The sequence below is a fragment of the Primulina tabacum genome, chromosome 9 (genome assembly GCF_025594145.1).
Source record: "Primulina tabacum isolate GXHZ01 chromosome 9, ASM2559414v2, whole genome shotgun sequence".
Taxonomy (NCBI): Eukaryota; Viridiplantae; Streptophyta; class Magnoliopsida; order Lamiales; family Gesneriaceae; genus Primulina; species Primulina tabacum.
In genome coordinates this window covers 35207549-35222189 of record NC_134558.1, presented here as the reverse complement: position 1 = coordinate 35222189, position 14641 = coordinate 35207549, and the positions used below count along the sequence as shown (strand labels likewise).

General features: G+C 34.2%; 1 protein-coding gene, 1 long non-coding RNA gene and 1 pseudogene across 5 annotated transcripts; 1 reads left to right on the top strand and 2 right to left on the bottom strand.

The window, feature by feature from the left end:
- Window positions 1-1917: 1917 nt before the first annotated feature.
- On the bottom strand, window positions 1918-3836 carry LOC142555539 (uncharacterized). The gene is made up of 4 exons (XR_012822429.1): window positions 3397-3836; window positions 3284-3307; window positions 2852-2910; window positions 1918-2262 (listed from the first exon to the last, which is right to left on the bottom strand). It is a non-coding gene; the product is annotated as an uncharacterized LOC142555539 (long non-coding RNA).
- Window positions 3837-3879: 43 nt separating this feature from the next.
- Window positions 3880-8448, top strand: LOC142504451 (endoribonuclease Dicer homolog 3-like; annotated as a pseudogene).
- A 463-nt stretch (window positions 8449-8911) lies between these two features.
- LOC142556627 (floral homeotic protein GLOBOSA-like) lies at window positions 8912-11694 on the bottom strand. 4 transcript variants are annotated; one of them, XM_075668104.1, is made up of 7 exons: window positions 11439-11694; window positions 11234-11300; window positions 10400-10461; window positions 10067-10166; window positions 9786-9815; window positions 9611-9655; window positions 8912-9230 (listed from the first exon to the last, which is right to left on the bottom strand). In XM_075668104.1, exons 1-7 carry the CDS (start codon window positions 11624-11626, stop codon window positions 9048-9050), a joined length of 675 nt encoding a protein of 224 aa, XP_075524219.1. In that variant the 5' UTR covers window positions 11627-11694; the 3' UTR covers window positions 8912-9047. The 4 variants fall into 4 exon arrangements, with proteins under 4 accessions (XP_075524219.1, XP_075524220.1, XP_075524221.1 ...); XM_075668105.1 differs by having other exon boundaries at window positions 8912-9218; XM_075668106.1 differs by lacking the exon at window positions 9786-9815.
- Between the last annotated feature and the right edge of the window lie 2947 nt (window positions 11695-14641).

Here is a 14641-nt window from a genome sequence, read left to right as displayed (position 1 = left end):
TGCAAAACATAAATTAATAGACGGAGACTGTCCTTCCACCGCAAATATTTTTTTAAATTCTTACATTTTCTATGACTCATGAAAATATATTTAAAGGAATTGTTTGGTTTGTCTTATCATTCACATAATATATGTATTTTTAATCTTTAACTAAATATTATATATCGTTTTTACTATTTAAATATAACCATGAAATTTTTTTTTGATAACGTGAGAACCTGCATCTGTTATCATTCGTTGTGCTCTGAATAAACACCCAAATAACGCAATATACTGCAAATCATGTTAGTCAAGTAAATCATATTACATAAGCCCAGTATGAAAAGCTCGATCGAAAAAATGCTGGTAGGAAGAATAAAAATCCTGAATATTGATTAAATGCTCACCCACTCATCTACTAGAATATCTTTTCGGGACGATAATTAATGAACAATAATAGTTAATATACTATATATGGATGAAATTGTGACGGAAGAAATTCTGATTTTCAGTTGTGTGGAATTACTAAATTTTATATTTCATAAATTAGATCATGTACGTGCTCTCGATGGCAAGGGCCGGGCCTTACCAACTCGACTTATGATTCGTTTTTAGTTAGTTAATTTCGATAATATATATACAACAATTAGGTAACTACATCGTACATTGACCAGCAATTGATGGGAATTAAGGGTAAATTAACATTTTCGAATATTTTCATAATTAAATATGTGCTTTGTCCAAACATAATAAATCGAAATCTCATATGAAAAATTGCAGGTTATGGTAGAGATAATTTCATTTTCTTTAAGATTAATTTGTTTTTTTTATTATATATATTATTCATTAAAACCTTTTTTCGTGGTTTCTTGATTTGTTTTGAAATTTCGAGACATTGTATTAATTAACTTCTAATTTATTTAGTGAAGTCTTATTTAAAATCACAATTATATAAATTCTCATTATATAAATTTATTAACATTTTTTTTATTTTCCTAAAATAGTTCAATTCTATTTTTATCTGTATTTTAAAATTCAATCATATTTTTTAAAAAAGGAAAAAATCATTAATTTAAAAATAATAAAACTTATCATATTTTAATAAAACTTATCTTTGACATCTCGATTTTCAATGCTTTCAAGTTTCAAGCCATCCATTTGAGTCCAAAGAAGAAATGTAAAAGGGCCACTAATATTTGGGCCGTCGGTGTTTAGTAATTCTTACAATTATTTTGGGTAAAACATTTACTTAAAGTGGGTAACATATATAATAATAAAAAAATATATTAAACTTGATTTTATATTTAAATTTAAAACATGATTTAAAAAAATGTTTTGTGTCTTCCCGAGGGACAAAAAAAGTTGTCCCCTGAAGTCCTTTACTTTCATAAAGTCCTCCGTCTTCCCCCCGTTTGAACAAGAGATTGTTTATGCTTTTTTTTGTTTTTGGTCAGAAGATCCCCGATGATTTGTTGTACATGATCAGTACATACATGAGCTCTCTTCTCTGTTTCTCTGCACACGCTCTTCTTGTGTGTGGTGTATGTTAGGCACCCCCAATGTCTGATTGTGGCGCAGTGTTTCAAAAAATCAGAAAAGCTACTCAATGGAAATCCGGAGAGGGAACGAACAAAAACCCACTAAAGAGAAGTTCTGAAGCAATGACTGGTACTCTACCTAGAAATGAACACGTGGATATAGACGCTTCCTAAGAACCAACAGAGTATCTGTTTTGTACTTTTCCCGTTGAATTTGTATGGGTGCTTTTTTCTTCCCTTTTTTGATTGTTTCTTGAATTCTTGATATTCTTAATTTGATTGGTTTTTAGGTTTCTATAATGGTTGCTTTTCTTGGTATGAAATCAAGTTTGTTTCTGTGGGGCGCCCGTGCTCCTGATTAATATTTAATGACCAAACAACCAGGATTCTTTAATGTAAATAGCGAAAGCGATTAAAAATTTTGCTTTTGGCCCAATAGAAATTTCGGCATGACCTCCCCGTAAGTAGGACATCCCAAAAATTTCCAAGCAACACAAACAACATTTATATACTCGAAAGAAAGTCATAACAGCAATTCACAAACCTATAGCCGCACTGGCCAGGACTAATGCATACATAGCCGACAAGGCTCAATCACACAACTAGTAATCCAAAACATCGTAAAATAACAGTACAGCTACACAGGGCATTCCCTGGCAAAAGTATGACTCAATGATAGAATATCTGGGAACTCGCAACAACAATCCAACTACTGGGCACCGCGCGTCAAATCCTCCTGGATAATCTGCTATGGCATCAAAAACAACCACAGCATAAACAGAAAAGAGGGGTCAGGCCCCAGTACGACGAACCAGTAAAATTATGACAATTATAACTGACGTGAAATAAAATCAAGTAAAATGCAATGATATACAATGCAATGCGTGTCGGTAACAATTAAATAACGGATACCAAAACGGAGTCCAATAAAACGCATCAGCAACAGGAACAGTGGCCACCCGTGCCAGGAATGCAGCAACGTAATATCATGCCGCCGCTCATCCATGCACGTAGCATCGAGGGTCCGGTAGCGACCCGGTCAGTCCTCGAGCAGTCATCAGGAGTGTGCTAATCCTATCACTCATTCCATCGATGAGATGTCAGGAGTGATCTAATCCTATCACTCGCTCCATAGATGACGCAACAGCTCAAAAGATCAGTAATGCTAGCAATCAACGGAGTCAAGGCTCGAAATGCTATGTATCAACTCAAATAAATACATGAATGCAATCACGTATTCACAGAAGCACATAATGCATGCCACAACTCATTACAAAGTACTTAACGTCATTCCACATCACTACAGACGTCATAATAAAACAGTTCATACGTACCTCAACTGAATCCTTAATTTACCACAAAATCTCTTAAATATTTCTCGCAGAATCCGATCCTGTGGCAAATAATACATTCCATATTAAGTTCCATTTGTTTTTCCAATATTCACTAATTTAGCCTAAATTTCTAAAATCCATAATTTAGGCTTTAATATGTCTAAAACTCATCGCAAAGTCAAATATAATGATTTATTTAACTTAATAAACCTAATTTCCTCAATAATATTTAATTTGAAATTTTGAAAATTTGATCATATCGAATCTGAAATTTTTCGATATTTACTAGGAATTTCCAAAATGTTCATTTTTATTTCTAATGCTATAAACACATCACAATAACAATTTAACATTTCACAAATCATAAATTCTCAAATTAATAAGCTAAATTCGAAATATTATCTAAATAAATTTCGAAAATTAGCTTAATACCTCCAATCGGCTCCGATATAGCACCTACAATCAATAATCCAATATATATTAATTATTGGAACTCAATTGAATTAAATTGCCCAAAATTCGAAACCCTAAAATCTGAATTATACCTCTAAACTTTCAACAATTGCTCAAAGTTTCGAATTTAAGCTTCAAACAACTTAACACAAGCTTTCTTCCAACTTTTCCGGCGAAAACAGGCGGCGGTCTCCGATGGGTTTCCGGGAGTCGCAAGTTTTCTGCGAAATTTTGGTATCAATGGATAGCTCTCGTCGAGAGGATTTCGAAAATATGCTTACTTTCGAAAATCGTTGAAAGTTGGTGGAATTACAGGCGGTCAAAGGCAGAAGAAATCGTTTGACTTTTACGGACAGAAGGTACGGGAGAGAGAAAAGCGCTTCTGATACATTCTTTTACATTATTTCATATTATTTAATTAATTAATAAAACAAATGGGCTGGGCTTGGGTGTTATAACTTGGGCTGGGCTCTCACAGTTTCGACGTTCATTTAATGGTTGAAATTCTCGGTGCCGAGTTTGGTATTTTGAGTGCATGCACGTAAAGTTATCTACTGAAGGTGGTTACAACGGCAATGAAGAGAAATACAGTTGCTGTTTTGGAGACCGAGGTTGGAAAAACCATGATGTCGGTGATATTGATCAAGGAGATCGGAGAAATGTTGAAAAGTAACATCGGTGACAATAGATTGATAGTTTTCCTGGCACCCACTGTTGTCTTGTACATTTGGTATGTTTTTGATTTGGTGATGGTTTCAGTATTTTAAGTTCTTGATGATTAATGGATTCTTTCCCTTTTATTGTATGTGGTGTGGTTTGATGAAATTAATCTTGGTTGGATTATGTGAACAACAAAGCGAAAGGAGTTACATGGTTCAGTTAGTGTACGCTTGTTGTCTGGAACTTTGCGAGAAAAACTTGATGATGCCACTTTTTATGCATACAAAATGGACTTTTCTTGTAACATTACTGGAGAAATTTTCGAGTTTTGTGCTTCTATTGGAGACAAAGCTTGACGGTGATGTGGGAAACATGCAAGTGGAATTGTACTTGATCGCAAAATATGTTGGATCTTCTGTTTCGTTTTCTGGTCTTACAAATTTGGATGCTAGGCAGGTTTCTATGTTAAATCTGAGATAATTTCCATCTTTATACGTGTATATGGTCATTCTCTTTTTCCAACAGGTGGCAAAAGCAAAATGCTTTCAGGAACTGATTTTTAATAGTTTATTTGGCAAACTGTTTGTTAAATCATCATCTGGACAGAGGAGCTTTTTACTTAATTCCGAGGAATCCTTATGGGATTTGTCTAATAATTATTTAATATTACCCCTGGAGTTAGTGGACAAGCTTGGTCAGGGATGTGTGAGAGTGAACTGGACAGGGATTGATTCTTGTGTTTCAGCAGTAAAATTTTTGATAAAAAAAATGCTTGGTTAAATTTTCTGCAATCTGAAGCCATTGACAAAAACTCGTTAGCTCATATGAGAGATTCTGTTGTCACTAAATTAGATAGCAATGTGGATTCACTTGGCTAACATATCTGTTTCTGTTGACAACCTCAAGGGGATGGTAGTTGTTGCCATCCATACTGGCAGAATTTATTCTATTTTGGATGCACTTGCTGATACATCTGGTGAAAGCCTGTTTGAGGGAGAGACGGAAACAAGCTATTTATCTTTTGCTGATTATTATAAGAAAAAGTGGGTCTGTAGTGATTTGATATTTCTATTCCACCCTTAGTTTCCAATTATTTACTCTTACTTTTGGTCAGGTATAAAATTCTTCTAAAATATCCAGAACAGCCTCTGTTACTTCTGAAGCAGAGCCACAATTCACACAATCTTCTAGTAGACTTTAGAAATAAAGGTGTGTGAAGTTTCTCGTCCCAACTCTTACCACTTTCTTGTTTATGATATTTTGTAGGTTTCCTTGTATCTTTGAATTGACTCATCTGCTGTGTGGCTAGAACTTCATGAACCCAAAAGATGCACTCTAACTGCTTCTTTTCGGTAATTTTCCTGTTTAGTATGTTTTCGGAGCACTACATTGTTCTTTTCCTGATTGTCTCCTTTGTGCATGACAAAAAGCCCTAGCTGATGAAACTTGGGAAATTTTAACCCAGACCCTATCTGCATTTTTCTATTGTTTGTTTAAGTTTCTTCGAGATCTAAGAATAGACTCCAATCAACTATTCATACACCTTTTTGATAGTTTCTTTGTGCGAGAATTTTCTTAATTTTAAGGTGATTCTTGTAAACATAAACCAAAAGGTGGTGGGAAAAATGTTGTGCAAAAGCCACATCAACCTGCACGTAGACCGCAATTTCTCGTTGGAACTGACCTTAGAACAGATGTAACGAAATCATTCTACTTGTTACCTTCACTAATGCGCCAAATGGAGTCTTCGATGTTGGCTAGCCAACTTGGGCAAGAAATAGCACATCATACTGGTGAATTAAATATACCAAGCTAAGGTATGTGCCTTTCTAGCGGTTAATGATCAATTTTAATGCTCATTCCTTTGGTATTTATTGATTTAATCTAATTATTTCATTCATGATCAGATTTTGGAAGCTCTTACTACCCTAAGATATATGGAACGTTTCTCCATGGAGAGGTTGGAATTACTCGGAGATGCAATTTTAAAGTATGCTGTAAGCTGCCACCTCTTTCTCAAGTATCCGAAGAAGCACGAAGGACTATTATCTTCTTATCATTCCAGGATTGTTAGTAACTCAACACTTCATAAATTTGGTGTCGATCTCCAGTTGCAGGTGGACCTTAATTTTCATATGCTATCTTTTGGGAACTAAGAAAATTCAACTACAAAATTGATGATTGTATATGAGAATTTGAAGACAGACAAATATTTGGGGAAGAATTTGTAAAAAATATTTGTATTTTATAATTCCTGGAAATGAAAACATTTCTCGGAAACATTTTAAAACATTGTCTAAGCTCATGAGAGGTGACCAAGCAACTATTTAACATATACAGCGGCTGGAATTTCTGGGTGACTCTGTACTGTCCATACTTATTACAAGGCACCTTCATGAAAATCGTAAAGATATTGATCCAGGGGAGTTGACAGATTTACGTTCTGCATCCGTGAATAATAACAACTTTGCCTTTGCCGCTGTGAGACGCAACCTTCATCAGCACCTTCTGCATCACTCAGAGTGTCTTAGAGATCAAATATCATCATTTGTCAAGTCTGTTCTGGTATGAGCAGCATGACATTAACACCGGAAAAACATAGCTCCTAGGGTGAGGTTTATTTAATGTAAGTATTTTAATGACTACTGGCTACTGATACTGACTGCTGAATACTGCCTTCCGATCATTAGAACATGCTTTTGCTGTTTGATCTTCATCTAATCTATTCTCATTTGTTCTAATAATTTCTTGAGTATTTTCATTTTCTGTCTTAGGCACTTGGAGACTTGGTCGAAAGCATAATTGGGGATATTCTTTTTGATTCTAAACTGGATTTGGATGAAGTTTGGAAAGTTGTTGAACCGCTTCTATCGCCAATTGTGACTCCTGAAAAGCTCGAACTTCCTCCTCCTTGTAAGCTAATTGAGTTGTGCGACTCTCTTGGTTACTTTGTCAAAGAAAATTATAGTCCAAAAGGAGATGTCATACATGCAGAACTTACTTTACAGCTTGAAGATGTGCTCTTGAACGGGCGAGGCTCTGGACCCAACAGGAAAGCCGGAAAGGGAATGTCAGCTCTTTGTTTGTTGAAGAAACTAGAGGTTGCTTTCTGCTTAAATTTATGAGAAATTTACTCTTCAATCCTATAAATCCTTCCTAATTTTCACATTTTCCTGGTCTACCAACTCTAGAATGCAATGAGCAAAGAGCAGAGGTAATACAGTATATGCAAGATGCAAATTCTGTCGCTGTGTGCTACATGTACCTCGACTTCTTTTGGCATGTCAGGCTATTATCACCTTAACTCCCCCTATTGGTAACTTATGGAGGGCAACGATTGATCTACTGTTATGTGTGACTGCCTATGCATCACAATTATGAAATATGGCACTTGGACAACTACTGCTCTACAGGATAATAGTTTTGGGTTGTAACTTTGACAACATTTATATCTTTTTGTACGATGGCAAACACTCGGTTCAAGAGGAACTAAGTGCACAATAATAGTAACTGATGCATAATAAGTTAAGACTGGTTTTTCTGTTTATGATGTTCATATTGAAGCATCCAAGCTTCCCTGATTTAGATGCTTTAATTTGATGGCAAGCCAGAGGAATATCATTTTCCAAACGTAAAAATCACCAGCCGGATCAAGACTCTGATGTTAACATCAGATCCTTGACATGCAGCGGAGGTTCTGATTACGTAGCATGCAAAAAGCACAAGACAACTCAGCCGCAGCCAAATATACCAAGTGATCAATTTAACGGGGAATCCACTGAGAAAGACAGTGACTCTAAAGATCTTGACATTCCCTGTATTTGTCTTCAAAAAACCATATGAAAAAACAGTTCATTCATCAGTGCTTGCACCTGAATTTTTTTTGTGTCATCGCCTATATTTGAATAACATATAGTTGTTATGTCAAATGAAATTCCTATGAGCTAATACGCTAAAGTATAGTTTCAATCTATTTTCTCCATATTATTTGGTGCCGTTCATCTAATATTCTCTCATATCAAAGATTTCTCATATTTTGTGACACTTTCTTTGTCAACAGTGTTTCCACCAATTAACATGAAGAAAGGAGGACCTCGGATCTCACTTTACGACCTCTGCAAGAAACTTCAATGGCCATTGCCTTCTTTTGACACCATGGAGCAAAAATCAAGATTAGCATAACTTTGATGTTCAAACATTGCCCGATTTAGCTTCATTCTATATTAAACAGTCTGAATAAATCAAGTTAATCTCCGGTTTACAGGACTCCCATTCAGTTTGTTGGCGACTTGACGTTAAAGGCTTCAATGGTCATGAGTCAGAAATCAGTCTCACTATTCCAGATTTCGGCGTAATTAAACTCAAAGGGGAGACAAGAGCGGATAAGAAGAGTTCATTTGACTCAGCTGCACTTCTGATGATGTATGAACTGAAGAGACTGGGGAAGATTATTATTAGTGAATAGATAGATATATGGAACGATATATGGTGTCACATTCTTTTGAATTGCTACTCGAATGATGGTGCAAAATTTGAAATTATGAAAATTTTAATTTAAAGTAGTAGATTTAATATCTTTCTACTAAAGAGTAAAGTTTTGAATTGGATACATGAATAAAATAGTATAGGAAATAAAAAAAAATATTTTGTAGTTATTCCTATTTATTGAGAGAGAACACTTCATAAAATATAAACTGGAAATTCCAAATACACACTTTTGAAACACAGTCTCAAGCATAATTAAAACCCAAGGAATACGGAGTGTCGATTTTGAAAGCCATATAAAAAATAATTTTCTACTGTAAATTTATTCATTTTTTAAAAAAAGAATTTAATATTTCACTAAATCAATTTATGTTATTCACTAATATAGATTATATGATGAATATTGATAACACTTAGCTAAGAAGATATCTTGAGGCAAGCTTCTAAAGCGTCAGCAGGTCGAGAGAAACATAGATAACGACATGGTAACTCATGAAGTACAACTGTATCAAGTCTGAGCAGTTTCTAACACAAGGTTGTCCTGGAACAATGAACATTCAACGACCAATTAATAGCAGAGATTAAGCATGTAGGATTTTCAGAAATGGTCTTGTAGATTAGGCTGCATTGGCTGCAATCTAAAGGCGAAGGGCGGGGGCGGCATCTGGCTGTGGCAAGCTTCATAGTTTGCAACTCCGGCTTGATGATCATACATTCCCTGGCCATGGCTTTCCATTACATGATTACCACCGGTATCCATCGGATCCAGCTGCAGCTGACGCTGAAAATTAGTTGATATATAGAAGTGATTTAATTAATGTATTTTAAGGGCGACACTTATAATTTTACAAAAATTATTAATTAGCTTTAACTTTTTGTTTGATGAAAGAAACGAGGCAAAGATAAATTGCTTTTTAACTCGAAATGAAATGCTTGCTACGAGAAACTGCATCCAGCCTCATGTTTTGCAGTCATCGAGGTTTTTAATCGTTTGTTTTTCACATCCATGTGCTATAAACACGTCCCTGTCTCTCACTTTGAGATTGATCTGAGTGTTTCTTTGAGTTTGTTCACATGTTGGATATTATTGAAGAAATGGATGGTTGAACTCATGGTACCGGTTTATCTGTGAATAGATATATACAGAGGGAATGAACATACCAGCTTGAATTGGAGGTTCTGATTCTCTTCCTCTATCATCTCATTCTGCAACAATGTTCAGCCAACATGCGTATATATAAGTATCTAACAAGTTCATGCAATATTATTGAGCTGCATATGCGTGTATATATATAGTATGCTTGAAAATCACATGGATGTATCTATTTGGTCATACATGTTTCCTCATCATTCTCACAAGTTCCATCTGTAAAAGAAAAAGTTTTGCATGAGATTGTATGGTTATAAGATAGTAAATATATAATGATTTAGGAAGTCCTAACGAAAAAATTTCTGACAAGAATTATCGAAGGGTCTCGATCTGTTATTGATCCCGGAACCTTACTTGTTTATCTTCTTTTTTTTTAAATGAAAATCTACCATATACAATAACGAGTGGCCGGTATACCCAACATTGTTCGCTGCAAAAACACTTGTCAACCAGGAGAAAGAAGGGACCTGTTTGGTTTTAAGAGCTGATATCCCGTTTGTTAGAGCTTCCTCTAAGACCATTAGTTCTTTGTAGTTCAAAGTAGTAATGTCATCTCCTTTCAGATGCCTAAATTGTAGAGAACAAGAGATATAAGACATAAAAATCATGCAGAAAGAGGGTTTTCTAAGGGGTATATATGACTAGGGAGCAAAGCAGTGGGGCGATTATAAAGGTCACACGCAAGTAGAAAGATTTTGGGTTTGCCCCCAGTTTTCGGGGGCCTACTAGGGAGCAAACCAGTAGGAGTGACCAAAGAGTCAACCCCGATGGAAAAACAAGAAAGGGTTCAGTTCATAGACCTTAGCTCAATCTGCATGTTGTCATTCTCTTTCTTGATTCTGTTGATTTCATTGTCCAAATGCTGGATTTTTTTTGTCAAAATTATTGCAAGCAATTCAAAGGAGTTCATCAAATCAATAAATCAAACAACAGAAACGCCAAATACTGTAATAAATATGATGAAAATATAATTTGTTGGTAAATTAAGTCCCCATAAAGCCGTTTTTTATATTAGCACCAACAGGTCAAAAAAGGAGTTCACCACAAACTATTTTGTAGAATTAATATTTCCCAACTGGATCTATTTTAGTACATCAATTCAAGGTCTCTTGAATGAGCAAACATACTGAAAAGATATAGAATTAATATTTTCCAACTGGATCTATTTTAGTACATCAATTCAAGGTCTCTTGAATGAGCAAACATACTGAAAAGATATATATATTCATAGGTTTCTTTCATAAATTTTGCAAACAAAGGGAAGAGAGAGAAATCAATTTCTTTACCAGATCTGTTCATAGATGTAACATCTCATGCAGTTTCTTTGGTGTTCTTATCATGGTTAAAGTACTAAATCACTTGGGAATGACGTAAAAAGGTGGAGGGGACAAGTTTAGACTTAGATCCAGAGATAGAAAACTAACTTCATACATATATAAGACTAAATATAGATCTTTCACAAAATTCTTCATTTGAATGTTCTTACATAATTTCAGCAAAAACTTATGTCTTTGTTTTCAACTAATTAAAGTTACACCAAAAAACAAAGTGAAAACTTGGAGATCAAATCTTGAATACCACTAGGGTTATGTGATGAACTCGCGCACACATATATATACACAAAGAATAAGTACCTCATGTTTAGCATCCCACAGCCTCTTCCCAGAAAGCTTGTGGTACTGCTCCAAAATGTCTGATAACCTTCAGAAACAGATCAAGATATTACTGAAATATCAGCAACCAAAAATAAACCTAGTTATGCATACAAAGAATATCAACAATAAGCTGTTTATATGGGAAGAAACAAAATTAAATCTTTTCTTTTTCAATAGTTATTACGTAATGGAAGGGCTGCAAAACTCATGCATCTTCCCAGAAGTGGAGAAGATGATAACAGAAACTTGAGAATCACAGAGAACACTGATCTCCTTAGCTTTCTTAATGATCCCATTTCTTCTTTTTGAGTAAGTGACCTGTCTGTTGCTTGAGTTTTCGATCCTCTTGATCTCAATCTTGCCTCTACCCATTTCTACAGTAACAACTTTTTTAGGCCTTTGCTTTTCGTTTGCAGAAAACCCTCGAAGAAGAAAAAATGAGATCTTGAAGGGGTGATGAGGATAGGGAAGGAAGTGGGGTGGGGGAGGGGTATACATGGTAATTCGATGGCATTTTCCATTGTTGGATTGAGAGACAAGAAACTTTCCGAAACCTGTGCAAAAATGGTTCTTTTATTGGTGAATGACTTAGCCAAGACAACTGTCGAAATATGTTGCTTTAAATCTTTTAGCCATTCTTTGTAGTAAAACCTTTAACCTTGGTTACACCTTGTTACCCTTTGGCCAATATACACTCCCATCCACAAATCTCTTCCACATTAAAATATTCTCTGATACTAAGATCAAATATATATCGGTTAATTCACTAAAGACATGACGATTTACATTATAGAAAAAACTCTAAAATGCATGCCATGTACATGAGAAAATATATGAGCTTGCATCTAATTCGTGAAATATTAATATGCTTGAATTTGGGTTCTTAATTACTTCATAGTTATTGTGAAGGACAAGGAAGTGCTTAAGGTTTGGTGCATGCAAACCTGAGATTTGACTTTAATTCTGAGAGGATTGTGATTATAGTGTGTGTAAGGATAATGAATCCTTAACCATCAAATCAAACGTCAATATTGGGCCATGGTCATTAAAAGAATGAGTGCGAGTGGTGAAATACGATGCAAAAAACCATTGGATGGGACATCTCAGTTTCACACTTTCTTGGGTCAAACAAGTGGGAAATGCTGGTAAAAAAAAAAAAGGAAATGGTCAAGATGTCAAATATATATTGTGTGTTTGGGTGGGTTTTTTTATTTTATTATGTTATTTAATTAAAAAATTACCTTGTTTTAGACCTTGAAAATTAGTGCATGATTTAAAATGGACGGCAAATTAGAATCTAAACACGTAATTTACATCTTCTACTATTTGGATGAACAAATAATTTTTACAAAGTAATTTGTACGCTTTTTTAATGTCATTCCTAACCGGGCGTAGCTTCACTAGGAGCTAGGGTGTTCTTTAGCCCAGCCTAGTCTCGGGATTAATATGTATATATAGTTATGTATTTTAGGAATTTTAATCACTTAGCAAATTTTTTATACATGAATTTCTATGAGTTTTAAATAATTTAGCATTTGAGCTTATTCGGTATCTATGTGGTTATTTTAATTTATATATTTACTCATTCTAATTCTACACTTTATATATATATATATATATTTGTTTTGTTCTAATTATAAATATGAATTTACATAAATATATTGAATAAACTAAAAATATATAAATAATAAATAATAATAAAATTAAGTGATAATTATTAGAGTACAAAATTGTATAACTAAATTATTTGAATGAATAATGTCATATGTACATTCAATTTTTTTACTTACTTTACTATGAATTTATTTTAAAGTTCATTATTATAAATGATATTTATCATGTATCTTGATATATTAAATTCTTAAGATGATTTTTAAAAGTAATGACTTTTTGCCTCAAAAAAAATCGAATCGTAACGTTTTCCTATACAAATGATCCTATTAAAAGTAACGACTTTTTGTTTCAAAAAAATCCTATGCAATTGTTTTATATATCTATAAACTCTTGTCACTTGTGTTTTTTCCATACTACCTACCTTTTTTCACGTTCATGATCAACTAGACTTTGTCTGATAAAATCTTGGAAAACCGATCAACGGGAAACATTACAGTGAGGAAATGGCTTTCGAATGCTAACTCAGATTTCTCACTGCAACTTAACCCACAAATGCAGAAATGGTATCATAGAAGAAGCAGCATATATCTTTAGCAAGAACAGCACAAAAATGGATCTAAATCGAACTGAGGCCCGCCCCCGAAGGAAAAATAACTTAAATAGTGGATCCAGATATCTTCATGATGTTATGAATTTCCAAACGATCAAGGGAAAAAAGCATAAGAAAGTCAAGGAATATTCAACAGCTTCAACGTCTAGAAAAAAATATAATGCACTAATGGATGAAACGGAGAATCTAGAGTGCGTACAACATTTCTGTGAGCATTCGGGATAAGTTCACAAATGAAGTCTGAGATTCCTTTCTGTCCTCCTTTGCGTCAAAGAAAAAGGATCCTTCATCATCAATGCTGTTGTCAAAACTGGAAGAGTCTGTATGACTGTATGTATAGAAGCTGTTGAGGTTGGTTCGGATATTGACCAGTTTATGGAATCTAAAAGCCTGCTTGGGGTTATATATCCGTCGTAGTGGATCTTGAAAACGTAACAGAATTACATATACAGATACTATTTCACGATATAAAACTTGCCATGAATATCAATCTTTGGTTTTAAGGTATAACCCCATGTTGAAGCTGTTTGCTACCCTTTTTTAGTGGCATGGTATATCTGCAACAGTGGAAATTTTAAAAAATAACCCTTGTGTTGTATATGTGTTTTAGACATGCTTATCGGTTCTCAGGTTCCGATTCCGGATAGGGCGGTCCGAGAAAAACCTTGGCACCATTTTGTTATTTTTTAATATTAAATAACTTTTATTAGTAGATAAATTTTTTATTCAGTATTTTGATTAGAAACAATACTGATTAATCATAAAAATAAAAATAAAACAACTTAAACATTGATTTTTAAAATTGAATATCTAAACTCATCATGATTTATTAAAATATATTTTGAATACTACAGATCTTCGTCCGAGCTTGAGATTTGAAATTCATCAATCTCTCCCGCGGTTCTTTTTTTTTTCAGCTGCAAACCAATTTTGTAGGCATGTTAGCATGCTAAATGTTTCTTACTTTAAATTAGTTCTTTATTCACCAATGATTTTTCCACATACTGAAAATGTTGATTCAGAAGCAATACTTGAACTTTTAATGGCTAGGACATCTCTTGCAAATATTACTGCTAACATGGATAAAGTTGATAATTTACTTTTCATCAATCAACATCGAAATTCTCTGTAATATCAATATATCGGCTCAGATAAATTTGGAT

What these genes read in the sequence shown, in the direction of transcription:
- LOC142556627 (XM_075668104.1), bottom strand. Translation starts at nt 11,626, where the DNA reads ATGGGTAGAGGCAAGATTGAGATCAAGAGGATCGAAAACTCAAGCAAC. An exon ending in CAGCTCTTAAAACCAAACAG is followed by an intron (nt 9,816 to 10,066) that starts GTCCCTTCTTTC and finishes TTTCTTTTACAG; the next exon opens with ATGGAACTTGTGAGAATGAT. An exon ending in TGAGAATGATGAGGAAACAT is followed by an intron (nt 9,656 to 9,785) that starts GTATGACCAAAT and finishes ACATTGTTGCAG; the next exon opens with AATGAGATGATAGAGGAAGA.